This window comes from Bremia lactucae, linkage group LG12 (assembly GCF_004359215.1).
Source record: "Bremia lactucae strain SF5 linkage group LG12, whole genome shotgun sequence".
NCBI classification, from domain to species: Eukaryota; Oomycota; class Peronosporomycetes; order Peronosporales; family Peronosporaceae; genus Bremia; species Bremia lactucae.
Window position 1 is genome coordinate 4,476,565 of NC_090621.1, and position 18,586 is coordinate 4,495,150.

An 18,586-nucleotide genomic window follows, 5' to 3' on the forward strand; every position below is an offset into this window, starting at 1 on the left:
TACCTTTCGGTGCTGGGCGTGGGGCACCACACTCATGAGCGTAGTGTCCTAGTTTTTGGCAGCGATGGCACTTCTGCGATCGCTTATTGCTCGAAAAGCGAGGTCTCTCGCTTTCGACGTAAGAAAGGTCCATAGGTTCTGGGCCTCCTGACTCGTGCCGTCTTGGAGGACGATATGATGACGAACTAGCTTGAGCCTGTCTCAATCTAAAGTCCTGCTGTTCCGCAACGGATATTGCTTCTTCAAGCGTATCCAGTTCCAAGCGGAACAGGTGGGTCTTTACGGGACCATCGGTAAGACCTTGCATAAACACCGTAATCAACGTGTGTTCTTGAACTGGGCTATTTGTTATACAACTCGCTAAGAGTCGTATGTGCTGGGCATATGCGTGGACATCACGCTTGCCTTGCTTGAGTTTCAAAAGCTCTGAACGAGCTCTGAACTCAGCCCTTGGCAATTCGAACGTCTGCTTGAGCCGGGCTTTATAAGCCTCTAGCGACCCAAAGACGTATGGGTCGCGCAACTTAAGGCCCAATGCCCAAGTTTTGGCACGACCTGCCAAATTTGATTGAGCAAATGCGACTAGCATTTGCTCGTCGACGATGTGACGTGCCCTAATGGCATCGTTCAACTCGACAAACCATCTCAAGAGGAAGTCTTCTTCGACTCCCCTATACTTAATGATGTCAATCTTTAAGGTTTCGGGACGACGCGTTTGCGTCATCCCAGGTACAGGGGTCTGTACCTGTTGTAATCTCAACAGTTCTGCCTGTTGAGAGCCTTGCTGATTCAGCAAGGCTACCTTTTCCTTCATCTCGTCAAGTTCATGTTGTATGAACTTGGCGATGGCTGAATGGAGGGCATCTCTGTCCAAATTGGACAGCATTGCCAATATTGCATCGTTTCCTACGGTCGAACTCATTCGTTCGACCGCACTCCTTTCTATATCTCTTAAAAAGGAGTAGCTTTCACGGGAAACGTGATGCGTATTCCCACTATCATCTATCATGTCCATGTTAGATGTGGGAAATGTGGTCCTTGGACGGACTTCAAAGTGCTACCAGGTGTAACGGGGCACTACGACTTGAACTGCTTCAGTTCAAGTCCACTTCGCACTGCTTCAGTTGCGAGTGGTGACCTACGTTATTTCACGTACACTAGTGCGTGCAGAGGAAGACTTCTCTTTAAGGCAACTAGCCTTAAAGAGGGTTAAATGAAAACTGTATTAATATAATAAAGTGTCTCTCTTTCTATCTTGTAAATGCTAACTTAATTATAATCTAATACTAAACATGTAATTGAATTATTATCTCTATCTTATCTGTAACTCTCTTTGATTACCTCTACAGCTGATTAGTCTGCGGAATAAATAGATATAATACTCTATACCTATTTATGGATAAGAATTCAGGACATTACTATATAAAGTAATTTCCTCCAAATATTATCTACCTTTTAGATAATATATTAATTAACAACCTTTAAGTGTTAATTTCATGTAACGATACACCCCGGTACAAAGATGGTGGCGAATTTGGCACATCCTTGCCATAATGTGCCAAACTAACTTACGGGTGGACCGGATCGCAACTATTTATCGCTAGAAAAGCTTTCAGTGCAGCGTAACGTCGTGCAATACTGGACGGCAAGTATCCGCCACTTAAGGCTAATTAAATGGCCAAATAGAAAGGACCGTACTTTTGTCCACCATACGTTATGTACTGGCAAATTACATAGTATCCTGTTTCAAGTCACCTAATGATACACTCGTTCTATACCATCAGCTCGATTGCTACATTAAGACATGCGAAACCTTACATTAGAGCAGACGGCGGTAGTAGCATTCGCTTCACCTGGCGATATCGCTCGAGAATTAACAAAAATAAATGAAGACTCTGACTATGATTATATACTCGATTGTCAGCCAACGGCACAAAAAAGCGGTTTAGCTTTAGCGCTTTCCAATGGCAAGATGCAGCTCCGCAACCTCGAGACTTTAAGTCTCCTCCACGAGTTCCAAGCTCATAGCAGCGCTATAAATGAAGTGTATACATCTCCATCCTCGCCCTTCCAGTTGGCTACATGCTCAAGTGACCACTGCGTCAAACTCTGGGATACCCGTACAGCACTACCAGCCATGGTGGTACCTGTCGGACGCGAAGTTTGGAGTTTGTCGATCGGCTGCGGTGAGACGCTACTGGCTACTGGTACTGACGAGCTTGCACTATTTTATGACGTTCGCACGGGTACTCTATTGAATCAATACGGTGAAAGCCATGTCGACGCCATCACTAAGGTACGATTCCATCCAATGCAGCAAAATTTTGTCGTCACAGCATCCGAGGACGGTGTCGTGTGCTTCTTTGATTGCCGTATACCTGAAAAAGAAGATACAATCGAGAGCATTTTTAACGTCGAGAGTGCCGTCACTACTGTTGGCTTCTTCGGTCCAGAGAGGGAAAATATTTTCTGTCTCACCGGCAGTGAGACGCTCGACTTGTGGAACATTTGGACGGCCGAGCGCCTGCACCACTACGACACAATTCGTGATGACTGTAACAAGTACGGTTTCAAAACAGACTATTTAATCGATTGCGTCTACGACGACCAGTCGAGCGAGCTGTTTCTGCTAGCGGGTAACCACGAAGGCAATATGAATGCCGTCACAATCAGCAAAGACGGTCGGGTGCAACACGCAACTGCGCTTCATGGAGGACACAAAGCCTGTGTGCGGTGTTTATATTACAATCCGGAGAACACAACACTGTACACGGGAGGCGAGGACACACGCCTTTGCAAGTGGTCAAACTCCGGTGCATCAGCTTCTGGTCTCGACAGCAACCTGCAGTCGACGATGAAGTTGACGGGGCATGGCTCCGCAAGGATTCGCAAGGTACGCAAAGCCTCCCGACCATACTAGTTTCAAAGATAATGGTATAGAAGGGCACTTGGCCATGAAGTGTCCGAATTGTTGTAATAAATTCCTCGAAACGGAGGCTTTTACATTATTCTACTTCTGGGCAGCGCCTGCACTGTCTTAAGTATTTTTGATTGTTTTCGCACGCCTCCTGAGAAAGCAGGTGAGCTTTTAAAGGAGAACATAATATGGAAGATACCACAAGCTAGGCAAGACGTTGGAAACCTACGTGACATTGGAAGGGTGGATAAATTTGTCGCTCACAGTCGTTCGTCTTTGTCGTGAGTGCTTTGCAACGTCAAGACTGCTGTTTTGAATTGGATAATGTTGTTAGGCTATCAAAGTATCGGTTAGGCGAGTCGGCGGAGGATGGAGAGGCCCTGCAAGTCGAAGTCAATTTGCTTATATGGATGCAGCATATGAATATGCTATTTTGTATACTTTTAAGTTCAAACAACTACTTTATGATCAGACTGAAATAATTGTGATCGCCATGAATTTAATAAGTGGTGCTATTTTGGTTATGCGGTGGCCGATGTAGAAGGCTATTACCGCATCGTAATAAAAGCGAGTTACTTGGCAAAGAGGCCATTATGTCTTCTAAAGTTCTCGGAAGCTCTGCTTTATTTTCACCAAGTCATCGTGATCTCAACGGATACTTTTATTGATTGATTGGGTCACAGTGTGAAAATCCATTCGAACAGTATAACTTTTTAAAAGCATGTACCATTTGCATGCTCACGACAGGAATATCAAGCGAATGATCAGAGGTCAGACGGATGCGTACAGAAGAAGCAGATCCGTTGTGGCGATTAGGAAGTTCACTAGCTCACAAATTTTGACCCTTGAACGGGTTATCGGGCCATGCTTCGACTTTGGCCGACTAATCTGTTCTGGACTGCCTTGTCGTTGGTCGACTACCTGAAGCTACGCATTAGAAATGGCTCAATCGAGTAATCCCTCACTCACGCACTCTGATGTAGAGAAAACATACTTTTAGATCGTCCTTTTTTAGCAATTATAACAGCAAAATACGTTACGAAGTCGATAATAACGTAAAATGGTAAAAAATTTCGTCAGCTGCTCGAACCATATAAGATTGATGCCCAAGAAAAATGACATCTTCGTATCCGGGTTCGTGTCAGTTAGTAATTCTTTCGATGTTGCAGCAGATTGGACAGCGCAATGCATACCGTGATGGTTTCTGAAGAAAACCCGTCAGGCTTTGGTGAGGAATACAAAGCAATGATTTATTTATTGCGTCGCTGAAAGGAAAAATACACCATTGACAAGACTAGCAAAATAATACCACAACAGTTAATAGAACCAATTAAGCTTCAAAAGTGTTGTGATGGAGTGCGGCGAAGTTTGTCTAATGTCTATCAATATAATTCTTTAAAGTATTTTGCGGGCATTAATTTTAACAAAGCAAGTCGCGGGCGGAGCAAGTCCACAATAAAAAGTCGTCACTTTGTCCCCGAATAGTAAGTCACGCTCTTACGAACGAGTCTTCAGCTTTCAAGTTCACATTATTGTCACTATAAAATTGCATTGTTTTATCAGTTGTGTGGTCAACTTTATCTTATACCTCTTCAAGACAGTATTCTGTTGGAAATAGCCGATGTCATCGACATGGGGTGGCTGGGGCAACAAGCTCAACGTGACGTCCATCGTGTCACAAGGAATCGAGCAAGTTCGAAGTCTCCGCGAGGACGTAGAGAAATCGTTCGACAACGTGGTGGCTGGTGTGCCTGGCGTTTCCGTGTCTCAGTCACTCGCAGAGTCCGATTTCGAATCGCAGGAGCAAATTGATGGCACGATTAAAGATCGAACCGAGACCCAAAATTCGACTGTGGATGTCGCAGCAGATAAGATGCAGAGCGAAGAAGAAATTGTGGATAGTAAAGCAGAAAACTTGCAGCTTAAAATTGTCAAGGCGAAGAAATCGCAGGATGAGGCTGACGAAGTTTTGTTTGACGGTGATACGGAATTACGTGAGGAAAAGAGAAAGCCCACTGATGCTGCTTGCAACAAGAGTACTACGGAACCTGGACAGGTAGAGAAGGAAATACAAGCAAAAGCGCTTGAATTTAAAGCAATACCGACAAACGAAGACATCGCCGATGCATTAAATGTACCAAATGCTACTACGTTAGCAAAGCAGACGCTACTGACGTCTGATCAATTGCGCGAAATGACCACAGATGAAGCCAACGAGGCAATGACTGAGGTGGTTGCAAGTCAACACCAAGGTGAAAAGAATTATGAGGAGAAGATTGCTGAACACGAACAATGCAAGGATGAATTGGAGTCACTTGAGAGCTGTGATGTAGTATTGCTGCGCAAAGAGTTATTAATGAGAGAGTCGCAGCTGTTGGCAACATCCACGACAATACAAGAGCTGCATGACGAGCTGGACAAGACGTGCTATCGTGAGGTTGCAGCAGTCGGACGCGTGCAAAATCTGACTGCACAACTAGAAAGTATGCGCCAAGAAGTGACAAAGCTGATGCAGCTGCAACGAGATACAAGTACGAGTCAGCATGGCGATGTCCAGTCACTGCAAATTGCGTTGGCAGAGAAAGAAGAGAAGCTTGGTGCGTTATTAAATGAAGGTCAAGCACTCTCTATTAAGCAAGCACAGCTAGAGCAGCGGCTGCGTATGTTGCGGAAAGAAAAGGACGAAGTGGAAATTCAAGCTTTAAAATATCAGTCGCAGCTTGAAGCCTCTACGAAGGAGGTAAATATATTATCGACAAAGCTGAAGTCGTGTGAAGATGAGAAAACACGTTTTCTGCAGGAAAATACTCAATTGTCCAGCAGTCTTTCGACTGCAAGTGCCGAAGCGGAAAAGGCTGAAAAACAAGCTCAGGAGGCTTTACAAGAAGTGCAGAAACTTCAAACTCAAGCGGAAAAATTGACTCAGGACTTGAGTAAAAAAGCAAACGAATCAGAGCAGCTGAAGGCATTGACTCAGTCCAACGAGGAGCTGGAGCTTGAAAAAGACGAGCTCGAACGCACCGTGATGTTTCTACAAAACCAAATTCATGACTTGGAGCAAGACACCGCTCGTCAAGAGGGAAAGGCGCGAACAGAGATTTTATACCTAAGACAAAAGTGGCAGGATGCAATGGTTCGCGTGGATCTGTTAGGACAAAGTGTCTCGGAAGCCACTCAACCTTTGCTTCATCAAATTCATGAGTTGCGAGAAGAGCAGCGTTTGCGACAAGAGAAATGGAAAGCTTGTGAAATTGCACTTCTTAGTCAGATGGAGGAAGCGAACAAAAAGTGTCGCGATTTAGAAGAAAAAAAGCTTGAAACGGAACAGAAGATGCGCAATCTTGAACAGACGATAGAGGAGAATGAGCTTGTGCGGTCAAGGACGCAGGGTAAGCTCGAAACTGCTGAAAAAATAATTGAGAGCGCAAGAGTGGAAACACGTGAGTTGCGCGGACAAATTGATGCCCTTAAAATTGATTTGAATCAAGCGAAACGCCAATGTGACATTAATCTAGCAGCGAAGCAGCAACTTCAGGCCCGATTGGAAAGTATTGAAACATGTAATAAGGAACAAGAGACATCTAGCGCCGCAGCAGCTAAACTCGAACAGGCTCAAGAGCGTGAAGCACAGCTTCGACAAGACATAGCATGGCTTGAAAAAGAGTTGCAGCAATCCAAAAGCTTAACATTGGCCGCGCCATTGTCAACAGGCTCTACATCTTCACAGCTTAAGTATGGAAAGCAAAATTTTGATCGTGACGAATGTGATAGGGCCATGACTCACGAAGCAGCGATTTTAAAGACGACGTTAGAGACTAAAGTAATCGAGCCGACGTGCATGAATGCTGGTAACACATTGGTCTTGGGTCTAAGTCAGCTGCAGCAACGATTGCATTTACGTGAGGGGGAGAACCGATTGCTGAAGCAGCAACTCGAAGCTTTAGAAGCCCGGCAGAAGGAAACGACTGATGAAATAGTCCGACTGAGTACACGCAATGCGTTACTGGAGAGTGTAGAGGCGCAGCGTGAGCAGGCACTAGTCGAATTGGCAAAATTACAAAAGCACCAAGTGGTGTTACTCGAGCTTTTTGGCGAAAAAGAGGAGCAAGTGGAAGAATTACAGACCGAGGTGGACGAACTTAAAGCATTTTATCGGAAACAGCTCGACACGTTGTAACTTCAGAAGCAGTGAGAGTAGCAATAGTACCATTACGCTTTCAGCTTCGTCAACAACTGGATAACCTTGTCTTGTTTGCCACTTTTACGATCGCAAAATTAGTTGGGGGCACATCTGGAAGGCTTGGCATTTTTTTGAAACGATTCCAATCACTATTCTCGACGATGCCTTGAAAAAGTTAAATTACTTAGATCTGGTCAAACAGCGTCAACAAAGCTTTAAGCTTGACAGTCTGGAAATTTGTGTGGCGATAGTGCAGTGGCGTTTTTGGCAGATAAAACCATTATGGAAATGAACGGGCAAATATGCAAACTACAAATTCCCATCGAGATGGAAGATAACCACGCCTATTGTTCCGAATATGTCCAAAACAAAGTAACCACTTTGATACTAGGTCAATAAGCTGAGCTATGCGGTCGCGTCGCCACGTTCGATTAAGCGAGTGCAGTTCGTTGAACTTCATAAAATTAACAATCAGTGTAAGTGCATAAAGACTTGAAATGGGGAAGCAACACGCGAGATAGCGATCGTAATTAATTTCATAAAAGTAAAATCAAAATGCAACTAAAGTTCGTCTTCTTCCAATAGCATATTTGGCACGGCATTTGTAATTGGGTAGCACCGTCCACAATTATTGCAGATAAGCTCTCCCTCCACAATATTTGTCTGCAAATGACCAATTATTAATCACAGTTTCCTCATCTGGTCCAGCTCTCGTGCTACTTACGTTAAAAATTACGCGGTGAATGAGTTGTAGCAAATTTTCGTGGTTGACTAAATCGGTAGGCATTTGCTCCGGTAAAATCGGTACGTCTGGGTGGTTTAACTGCGCAAATAATAGGGTTAAACATAATACCGTCTTCGTCCAAGAATATTGCAACGCGCCTCCTTGGTAGTGTGGCACAGCGCCGGGTAATCAATGGAGTTCATGATGTGCAGCATAAAGCTTTTGCTGAATTGCGTCTCGAGCACGACGACACCATCCATCTCCGGTGCGATCTATAGTGATAGTACAAAGGCCAATTGTCAGCCTTCGCAAAAGAAGAGCTTGCGTGTGGCGACGCACTCGCAGCGGGAAGTTAAGAGGATAAGCCCCCGCGTCGCGTCCAGCTGTGTTGGTGCACGCCTAATACAGAACAAAGTCTTTAATTAATATAGTAGAAAAGAGCACTCAAAAACTTTGATTGCGTTACTGCTCTGGGTCATGTACCTTGACATTGCAGACGAGCATATTATGTGTCAGAAGCCGCATGTTCGCTTGAAAATCGACATGTATTGGAATACTGCAATTACTCGGGTGTATTTAATTGGACGCCAACATGAAGTATTATCTACCAATCACCACTTGGAAATCAAACGACTGGAGCCGGCAACTGTGTCATGGCACAGTCGTTAAAGTAGCAAGTCGCGATGGTGAAGAAGAAGGGAAAGTCCAAGCGTTTGTCGCTGCATAAGAAGTACAAGATTGCTCGCAAAGTGCGCGAGCACAAACGGCAAGAGCGCAAGGCTGAGAAGCTGGGCCAGCACAAGAAGAAGAAGGATCCGGGCATACCGAACAACTGGCCTTTTAAAGAAGAGCTATTGTTGCAGGTTGAGGAGGCGCGTGTTGCTGAGATTGATGCACAACGTGAAGCCCAGCAACAGCGAAAAGCGGAGAAAAAGAAGGCGAAGCAATTGGCAACGCTTCAACGCCACAACGACGTTACTCCCCTGACGCCGCTGAACGTCGAAATGCAGGCTAAAAAGGACTTAAAACGGGCCGTGCAAGAAGCTGACTTAGTGCTCGTGGTGCTTGATGCTCGGGATCCTCAGGGCTCTCGCTCGCTGTCCCTTGAGGACGGATTAGTGGCTAAAGGACGAAAAAAGCTAGTGCTTATTCTTAACAAGATCGATCTAGTGTCTGCTGAGACGGCTCAAAAGTGGACAATGTACTTGCGGCGTTTCCACCCGACTATCCCTGTGCGTGCGTTGAATATGAAAGTATCGGAAAGCACGAAGAAAACGAGGCAGGAAAAAGGCCATCAAGCGCTATACGACCGCCAGCAGAACCTCTGTGGCATGCGCGATAATGGACAGGTGCAGCCACTGCGCTTATTCCTTGACGAATTGGCCAATAAATCGAGTAAACCTATTCGAATTGCTGTAATTGGCTACCCTAACGTAGGCAAGAGCACGCTCCTCAACTCAATTAAACGCCGGCAAGTTGCTGATGTATCTAGCAATCCGCAGTCAACGAAGACGATGCAAGAAATCCGGTATGGGGAGAAAATTGTGCTCGTTGACTGTCCAGCTCTAAACCCGGACTACAGCGACGAGTCATCGGCTGTGTTGCGACATGGGGTTGCTGGCGTGTTTGTAGACGACCCTGTTCCAGTCGTTAAGCAAATTGTCGAGCGTTGTGACGCTTCAAACCTCATGCAAACACTCTTGATCCCAGTGTTTCGAAACTATGAAGAATTCTTGGTCAAACTTGCAGTTAAACGCAACATGCTTCGTAAAGGCGGTGATCCCGACATTCTCATGGTCGCACGGACTTTTCTGCAAAATTTAGGCAAGAGCGTGTACAGTGTCTCGTGTCAACCGCCAGCTAAGTCCAAATCACGATTTGAAGTACCCGCGTGGTACAAAGAGCTGGATCTGGCAAAGGTTTGATTTCGTATTGTGATAACAAATGGTGCGATGACGATATAACGCATTCTTGTGACTTTGATTTCTTTCTGATCCCAGCTTTCTGATGCTGAGACCTTGCTGTACAGCTCTAACCCGAAGGGTCACAAGCGTGTCATCACAATAAAAGCGGCCCCCGTCTCTCATGCTGCTGGTGAGACAACTGAATACGACCTCGTTATGGGCATGTTGCCGGAGAATGATGGCCTTACATCAGAAGAAGAAGGGGACGCAGACGCGTGCATGGAAGAGGACTAACTAGAACTGTCGTTTAACTCAATTGATATTTGTACCAATGAATCTTTAACACGATGATAGAGCCACATTATTGTCTTAACGTGCTCATGATACACATCTGCAGCATGCAGCACATTCCGTTCTATCAATACTGACTCATACTATACGGCCAAATTAGACAGCGCTGTTTGCAGCGAAGACAAGTCGTCCATGACCGTGGCGTAGTTGCCCAATGCAAAAAACGGCAGGATACACTATAACATAACAAGGCTGAGCCTATGTAGATCGTCGCACAATTATTGCTCAAACACCTGGTAGTCAATTTGCTACGACATTCAAGACACGCACAAATCTTAATTTCGCATCATCAAGCTCACGCATCCTTTGTCTCAAAAATCGATTACAAATTCTGATTGCTTGTCAACATTCGCAAAGAGGTTGTGCTGGTCTCACAATATTAGATCAGAAGATATCCGACTGCAATAATTCATCATACTCCTCGCGCAGTGAAAGCGCCTCTTGAAACATTTTTTCCAAAGTTGCTGATGTGTTTCCCTCTACCCCATTCTCAGCGCGACTTTGACAGATGCACCTGGCTTTCGGTCGACGACATTTGCGACACGAAGCTGGTAATACGTCATCTACCTTTTCATTCTTCAGCAAATCTTTACCATCAGGCTCATTGCTAGGCAGCGGGGTCAAATCCATGTCGACTTCTACATCGCTATCGTTACGTAAATCATAAAAGAGCTGCAGGAGCTGCTGAAGCTCTGACGTGTCAAGCGTGGTAACAGCTTTGGCTTGATTGCTTCGAAAGTGAACACAATGTCGTCAGGTTGCTTCATACAAACAGCATTACTATTCCTTCTCCATACCTGCGTTCTGGTTTAATGTCGTAAGCGACAAGTAATAGAATGGTAGCGATACATGTCCACTATCACTTTTTAAGTTAGCAGCTACCCAAACAAACACGCTTCGATAAGATATCGTACCTGGTGCGCGTTGCGGGTGTCGATGGCCTCACGTAATCTAAATGTTTCTGTAATCGCGTCTATACGGCGATTAGCAAACCGATCGCTTGCAAGGTTCAACTGGCGTGCAACATGCGGCAGTGGTCGGTTCAACATAAGTGATAGAGAATTCCACCGCTCCGTACGAATCTGACCGGCACGTCGAAGTGCAGCATCCGCTTCGCTCTTCGAGAATTTTTCAGCGAGGAAACTAGCATTGAAACTCTCTTTTCCTTTAGCAGGCAATGACAATCCCGCAACTACTAATTTCGTCTCGTGAGTAATCCAGCTTGAAAATAACCCCCAGAGGTGGCTAAACAGAGGAAGGTCACTTAGCGTGACCACTTGGTTTTCGTCATAGTCGGATATGTCAAAGCTGCCCGACGATGACGTATCACTATTGGCCAAATCACTCTCGTCACTGTCGCTAAGCACTAAATTGCCTTCACTATCTTCAGCTCCCTGACTTTTATTAACCAGCCTCTCCACTTTTTTTGCCAATTTACGTTTGTGCGCTGGAAATACGTAGCCCTCAATACGACACGCCTGGTCAGCCGTTACACATGGTCTCTCTGGAGCTCCAGGGAATGCAATTTCTTTCAAGTTTATTGCCGATGAATTTTCTGGTGCTGGTGGCACGTTGGATAGAGTATTTGTAGCAAGGATGTTCCGTTCGATAATTCCTAGATCTCGTGTCCTGGCCCACACAGTCGTGGCCATTGGAGGTGGCACGTGCTTCTTTTCTGCTTCATTCTTGACAGCTTCACCAATCTTCTCCACATTTTTTTCGTAATGGGATGGATTCGGCTTGTCCGTACCAAAAACTTCTAACATCGACGGCATTAGCTGCGGAGGTTTTCGAGTTAATCTCGTCAGCATTACTCGTGCTTTCTATAGGAAAGACAGAAGTGGTTTAAAAATACGCATTGCTTAAATTGTATCACTTTTTGACGTGTCGAGCTAAATCAATTACCTTCAGACATAACGAGGAGCAAAACTGCTGCTCATGCTGAGCACTATAGATCTCTTTGCGAGATAAAGAGACGCGAAATTTGCCAAATGACCTTCAGGATACGATAAAATTTATGTTATCTTCCGTTAAAGTATACAATTCCATTGCGCACCTGGTCAGCATATTCTCGCAAACTGGGAAAGCGCAGCGCTTTGCGGAAGCGCGCTCCTCAAAAATCTCCTGCATTTGCCGAGGCTGTAATAGCATGCTACATAGCTCTAGATATCGTACGGGCACGCGTGGTGCCAGTAGCGTCGCCATGAGCGCATAGGCCTCTTGAATGCTAGAGCCATTGACACTCGTCATGATAACGAGTTGGACTACAAGAGGAATAGAAGGATTTGCTTAATTCTGAAAAGTTTCTCTATAAATGTAAAGTTTACAGCTCTTAAACTTCAACTTCGCGTCATCTCTAGTTGATTAGATGCAGAAGCACCCCAACCTAGTTCGCTTTCCAGCCAATTAGCGCCGCGTAACAATGGTTGTGACAATAAATCTTTCCTATCACAACCAAATTTGCCATCATGAACGCTTTACGTCCAAGCTGCTCCTCGTTGGCTCTACGTCGCCCTTTCATTCGCTGCTTTGCATCAAAAGGTGTGCCAGCTGGTTAAGTTACGATACACCTTATCTTCTAACCTCCTTATTCGCACATGGTCAAAGCCGAGTACGAGAACATCCTGACTGAAGTGCATGGCAAAGTTGCCGTCATTACACTTCACCGGCCAAAGGCACTGAATGCGCTGTGTAGCCCGTTGATTGAGGAGTTAAATGCGGCAGCCCACGGTTTTGATGTTGACAAAAACATTGGCGCCATCATAATCACAGGCAGCGACAAGGCATTCGCGGCTGGAGCGGACATCAAGGAGATGGCCAACAAAAGTTTTGTAGAAGCTTATAATAGCAACATGTTCGCCAATTGGGGGGACATTACGAAAGTGTCTAAGCCCGTGATCGCAGCTGTCAATGGTTATGCGCTCGGTGGCGGCTGTGAATTGGCCATGCTCTGCGACTTCATCATTGCCGGCGACTCGGCCAAATTTGGCCAGCCTGAAATCACGCTCGGTACTATCCCGGGCTGTGGTGGTACGCAGCGTCTTATACGTGCTATAGGCAAAGCAAAGGCTATGGAGATGGTTTTAACAGGAAACATGATCGACGCGCAGGAAGCCCAGAAGAGTGGCCTTGTGGCTCGCGTCGTGCCCTCTGACCAGCTGCTGGACGAGGCTCTTAAGACGGCCAACAAGATTGCGTCGTTTTCGCAGCCTGTGGTCAAAATGGCTAAAGAAGCCGTGAATGCGGCCCACGAGCAGACATTGCAAGAGGGACTTAAGTTTGAGAGCCGCCTCTTTTGGAGCTCGTTCGCCACGAAGGACCAGAAAGAGGGTATGGCCGCATTTGTTGACAAGCGCAAGGCTGAGTTTAAGAACGAGTAACGATACTGACGAGAATTCAGTCTCTATATTGTCCAAAGCCAGACGCGTTAAGCGTACCTATGACACACGCTCCAGCCATTCTAATATACTACTCTCTTTGTCCTTCTACGTACCTTTGCTCTTTTTCGATGAGCTTTGTGCGCTGGCAGCCATCTCGCCCAATCCCTTCGCCACACCGTTGCAATCGCGCTTCTTCATTTTGGACAGGTTTGAAACTGGTGATAACTTCTTCAAGTGTTTGCTATCGTCCGCCGTGTCGTCTAGAGAATCCAGTACCCACTTGGGAATCTGGGAGCGTGTTATATGGTCTATCTGCATGTCCATACCACGTCGGCGACCTTCCCACTGGTCGATATAAAAGGCAAAGTCCCGAATCACGCATGTCAAATCCACAGTGTAAGTTGCGCCAGTAGCTGGAGTTGTGTTTGGGACGGAGAACTTGAGCCAAATGAAGAGCCACGAGGAATGAACCGCATTCTTGGGTGTACTCTCAGGACTTGCTTCCGTGGAATCAACAAAGTCAAAAAAGCGAGCGAAGGGATGAATTCGGACGTCAGGGAGTGCTTCCAGTCTAAACGCAAAAAAGTTACATGTCAGAACAAAGAAAAAATACACCTCTAAAGTTTAAAATGATCTTTTCTATCGAAAGAGCACGTGAGTTTGGCGACGATAGCTGCTCAAGGATGCTATCGTAGCCACTATCCCTCACGTACCGTAAAAACAGATGGCGTAGTCTAGACTCGACCCAGCCAAACCAACCCTCAAAGTCTTTCGCAGTTTTTGCAGTAATCTGAACACGTAAAAAGTGTTTTGATCTAAAGTACGGTAATTATCACATACTATGATCCATTTCATTTCTACAAAGCCTACAATGAGGAATAACAAACCTTTGAAAAAATCTCGGAGCCGAAAAAAGATTCGCCCAAGAGTGTTTCTAAGCAAATAGACGCCAGAAGCGATAATTTAGGATAAAGCGGATCCTCAATGCTTTTATACTTAATACCTTCGCCTCAATCTCAAGCGTTCGATGAAGCCCTTTGCCAAATTCTGCCCTAAGTATTTGAAGCGTCGAAGCCATCACATTGTATGACGAGTTTAACGCCGGGTATGCTGGTGTGATGATTGGCATCAAATGAGACCGGTCACGTGCATTCATCTTGGGATTCCATCCCTAATCGGATAAATAAATCACCAATACATTAGTGAGTAATTCAAATAAACATAAGCCATATATTTAGTGGATACGAGGCGATAGCTGAGTCAGGAATCTCAAACTACCGCATCTTGTATCCAGAATAATAAGAGAATCACCGAGAAGCCTAAATTAAATGGATTGTCCACCCGGTCGAGCATGATTGGGTTCGGCCACGTCCACATTTGAAAAATTCTAAAAAAACGCGAAATCAACGATGCAGGTAAAGAGTTTGGGTAAAACTGGCATATTCTCGCAACTAAGATGGCCCAGTTCACGCCACCGAGAAAGCCAAGAACGTTTGAATAGATACCCCGAACCTGTCCAAGCATACACGTGAGCAATCATGCTTTAGCTTGTTTTTTACGTCCGTATGGGGCTTACCCGAGCCCAGTGCTTGACAGCAATCAATGTTGTCCGAAATCGCTCCAGGTTGGGCACGAGTTGCAAAATTCGTTCCGTCACACGAACGCCATTGCAACTTCGCACTGCAGCCTCGTCCAAACCACGTAAAATTTGGTCGTCCAACATATCGAGGTCCTCAGGTATTGAGCTCAAATCCAGCGACACGAACAGCAAGTCCACTGGTATCCCGTATATTTGCATCTTAATCACCGGCACGAAAGCATCCCTTATGATGCGCAAGTTTGTGACTTCGGGCACTGCTTCAAGCAAAATCGGCGCTTTTTCAAAAAATCTTCCGCGTTCACAGTGCCTTGGCGCAACACACAGTCTGTGCAAGCCAAATTAATTAATTTCAAATTCTCGCTGTTAAAATAGCTGTCTCACGAACGTGTCGATATCTGCTTCGCAGCTTTGCACACCAAGGCGGCAGGATCCAAATGTGCGCAACTGTACATGCTTTTTGATTGCCTCTTCTTCACTAGAATACGCCAAAGCCTCCTGTAGTGCATACTCCTGAAGCACATGGTTCAGTCGTTTAAGCACCCGCTCGCGTCGGGCTAGCTGCTCGTCGCTTTCGTACAGTCCGCAAGACCTGCCATATACGGATGTACCGATCTTCATTTTAATGAGTGATGATATAGCAACTCGTACCGCAGCGTCTGCAGCAGCTCCTCGTTGAGGCGCTTATCCGTGTCAGAGGGCCCTGCGGTAGATAGCGGCGTCGTCATCGTGAAAATGGCAACTTGTGGCGAACCTATTGGCTTACTTAAAATATTTTCGGCCAATCGAGATTTTGAAAGGCAATGTATTGTTTCCGAATATAGGAGCAACTTCGAAAAAAGAGATCGTATCTTACTGCTCTGCACAAGCAGACAGGTAAAATACCATGCATTTTATTTTAAGAATTGTTTGAAGTGTCGTTACATGTACCTAACCTTTTTGGTAAGCGTACCTCACCCCAAGTAATCTAACAACTACAGCCAATGAGGAAGCTGAACCCCCTGAGCGTGCCATCGGTACTTCATTATGTAAATACACCTTCAGTATATAAATTCCTACAGCTTCGTTAGCCCAACCATAAAATACTTTGTCAAGATATGAGTATTCCTATACCACTAGATGAACGTTATAGCACACTTGATGGAGCAACGGAAGCAAGAAAAAACTTTGAATTGGAAGATGGATTTAATAGGTATGAGATGCTGATGCAGCATCAGCAACCTCTATTTTTGCGTCCCCTTCAAAATGTTTGGATGAAGATTTGAAAGTCCAAACCCCGGCATTGGTTACACCACGTGGTAGACCTACAGGATCCACTCGCCGGGATCCTTTTGCCTTTAAATATGTGGAAATATCACTATAAGAACCAACGTTAGCAAGGCATCATTGTAGTATCTGCAAAGACAGTTGGTCACAATTCACGAGTTTAAAAACCTTTAGGATCGGATTTAACTATCCTTAAGCCATCACAAATAACATTTTATCCCAACTCTCACGTGTCATCAACTTTAATTGATTTTTTATAATGGTAAATCGGAAATAATAAGACGACGATCAGCTGTTGACAGCAATTGCAGTGGTTTCAATTGTTATCGCAGCGGCTGCATCGGCGGGTACCGCTTTCAGCTACATACACGCTGGGGCGTTTGCGCGTAGGACTATCGCAACGGTTGCTGGCTCTGCCGACGTTTACAGGATAAATGCGGTTTTGGTCGCTATTACAATAGCAATTCGTTCATTTCCGAAGACAAAGATGGCAAGTGTCTCGACTGACATAGCGCTGGTCGCGAAGCAATTCGGTCTGGTTGCTATGGTCTAGATGTGTAATGTTTGCTAGATCCTTCGTGCGAAGCCCTGCGGTCTTGAACTGCTGCTGTCGCTTCTCTTCCATGACATAAATAATTTCAATCGTGCGCTGCTTCGATGTAACGGGCTAAAGTTGCTTCTATGTTACACAGTCCCCGTTAAGTATACTTGGTGTACTTAAGGGGATGGTCAATTCAACACTCGGGTGTGGTGCACATTTGTGACCAACCCTTGTGGATATGATGCACATGGGTGCATTCACATTAGGAGGGATGACGCCCAGCGTCATCCGTTACACGAGGTATCTATAAAGATACGCTCGCAATACATATTAAATGATATCTAAAGAGATAACATTTTAATTGGTAAAAATAGGTATTTGTATTTAATTCTATTAAATATAAATCAGTCTAAAAATACTACCTACTTGGTAAGTGCGCACGAGGAGACGGATTACCGCTCCCGTGACGACACTTAACCAGAGTTCTTTGTGTGTTGGGTGAGGTCGCTAACGCGCCCACCACAACTGCCTCACTGCACGCAAGAGAAGCAGGTTTAACCGCTTCCTCGCTGTGCTAGGGTGTGTGCCTAAGTAGAGCGTGGCCGCATTACGACGTGCCCGCCTACACTTGGTAGCACTTGAAATCCTTCCCACGACCCGCATCTCTGCGTGTGTACGTGAGGATGAGCCTCAATATTGATTGGGCTCATTTTCCCCACCTCTCCGAACATCATCGGGAGGTGGCAGGGCTAATGGCGCAGGGACTTGGTGAACAAGCCCTGGCCAGGCTCCTGGGTAGTCCTCCTGAGCAACATGTTGCTCAGTTGGAGCAGTTTGAGGCATTCGTGCTCGGACAGCGGAGGGCCGCGTCCGAGGCACAGAGCCATGCTGCGGCGGAGTCCGTCACTCAGACTCAGGATGAGCTGAGGCATGAGCAGGCTCGGAGCGAGGCTCTCAACAGGACTGTTGAGATGCTCTCTGCCCGGCCGCATCAGCCGAGGCCCATTCGGATGGACCCGCCCAAGTTCGATGGAACTGCGGCGCACACGATTGTCCACTGGCTTTTAGCCGTGGAGCAATGTGGTGTCGCCCAGCTCATCGAGGACGACAGCCGGATGGTGTCGTACGCTATGTCGCATCTGCGCGGTAAGGCCTCAGAGTGGGCTTACTCGGCGCTTATGGCGGACAGAAAAGCGTTCCCCTCATGGGCGATCTTTAAGGATAAGATTCGCGCCATGTACCAGCCGCCGAACAACGAAGTGTTGCTTCAGGCGCGCTTCTTTGGGGCGCGACAGGCGAAGCGATCTCTGCAAGAGTATGTGCAAGAGATGCGCTCGCTGTCCGCATCCATAACCGTAGGTCCGATTCCGGAGCACATTAAGGTGCCCACGTTTATGAACGGACTACGGCATGGCCCATCGCGACAGGCCCTTTTCAGAAAGGTGCCGTCGACGATGGAAGAGGCAATCCAAATTGCCTTAGTTGAGGAGCAATCCTACAACAGTGCCTCGGCGACAGCTTGGTATAAGCCGTCGGCCGAGAGGACAGATGCCACTCCTATGGAGTTGGGCAATGCAGACGTGGTCTGTTTTAAATGCGGCAAGCGCGGCCATATGATGGCTCGCTGCTATGCCAGGGTCCCTGCTGGGGCAAAAATGCCCAGCAAGAGGACTCCCTTCCCAAAGGGCGATGGCAAGAACCAGCGTGCGAGACGCATGAGTTCTGC

The 18,586-nt window shown here is 46.1% G+C and overlaps 7 protein-coding genes across 7 annotated transcripts; 4 read left to right on the forward strand and 3 right to left on the reverse strand.

The window, feature by feature from the left end:
- Positions 1-1,804: 1,804 nt before the first annotated feature.
- Positions 1,805-2,920, forward strand: CCR75_002786 (uncharacterized protein; the record flags this gene model as incomplete). The annotated part of the gene is made up of 1 exon (XM_067960883.1): positions 1,805-2,920. The coding sequence occupies one exon, from the start codon at positions 1,805-1,807 to the stop codon at positions 2,918-2,920; it is 1,116 nt and encodes a 371-aa protein (XP_067820753.1).
- A 1,618-nt stretch (positions 2,921-4,538) lies between these two features.
- On the forward strand, positions 4,539-7,094 carry CCR75_002785 (uncharacterized protein; the record flags this gene model as incomplete). The annotated part of the gene is made up of 1 exon (XM_067960882.1): positions 4,539-7,094. The coding sequence occupies one exon, from the start codon at positions 4,539-4,541 to the stop codon at positions 7,092-7,094; it is 2,556 nt and encodes an 851-aa protein (XP_067820756.1).
- CCR75_002784 (uncharacterized protein) lies at positions 4,548-8,346 on the reverse strand (the record flags this gene model as incomplete). Its single annotated transcript, XM_067960881.1, has 5 exons — positions 4,548-7,760; positions 7,822-7,920; positions 7,944-8,093; positions 8,161-8,220; positions 8,305-8,346. The coding sequence occupies 5 exons, from the start codon at positions 8,344-8,346 to the stop codon at positions 7,659-7,661; spliced, it is 453 nt and encodes a 150-aa protein (XP_067820755.1). The 3' UTR covers positions 4,548-7,658.
- Positions 8,347-8,504: 158 nt separating this feature from the next.
- On the forward strand, positions 8,505-10,019 carry CCR75_002783 (uncharacterized protein; the record flags this gene model as incomplete). Its single annotated transcript, XM_067960880.1, has 2 exons — positions 8,505-9,740; positions 9,822-10,019. 2 exons carry the CDS (start codon positions 8,505-8,507, stop codon positions 10,017-10,019), a joined length of 1,434 nt encoding a protein of 477 aa, XP_067820750.1.
- CCR75_002782 (uncharacterized protein) lies at positions 8,510-12,326 on the reverse strand (the record flags this gene model as incomplete). Its single annotated transcript, XM_067960879.1, has 6 exons — positions 8,510-9,740; positions 9,822-10,806; positions 10,874-10,932; positions 10,991-11,899; positions 11,982-12,072; positions 12,133-12,326. The coding sequence occupies 5 exons, from the start codon at positions 12,324-12,326 to the stop codon at positions 10,461-10,463; spliced, it is 1,599 nt and encodes a 532-aa protein (XP_067820749.1). The 3' UTR covers positions 8,510-9,740; positions 9,822-10,460.
- A 218-nt stretch (positions 12,327-12,544) lies between these two features.
- CCR75_002781 (uncharacterized protein) lies at positions 12,545-13,564 on the forward strand (the record flags this gene model as incomplete). The annotated part of the gene is made up of 2 exons (XM_067960878.1): positions 12,545-12,617; positions 12,684-13,564. 2 exons carry the CDS (start codon positions 12,545-12,547, stop codon positions 13,454-13,456), a joined length of 846 nt encoding a protein of 281 aa, XP_067820752.1. The 3' UTR covers positions 13,457-13,564.
- CCR75_002780 (uncharacterized protein) lies at positions 13,160-15,781 on the reverse strand (the record flags this gene model as incomplete). Its single annotated transcript, XM_067960877.1, has 9 exons — positions 13,160-13,479; positions 13,570-14,027; positions 14,170-14,271; positions 14,344-14,390; positions 14,460-14,627; positions 14,735-14,968; positions 15,033-15,381; positions 15,442-15,645; positions 15,705-15,781. The coding sequence occupies 9 exons, from the start codon at positions 15,779-15,781 to the stop codon at positions 13,160-13,162; spliced, it is 1,959 nt and encodes a 652-aa protein (XP_067820751.1).
- Between the last annotated feature and the right edge of the window lie 2,805 nt (positions 15,782-18,586).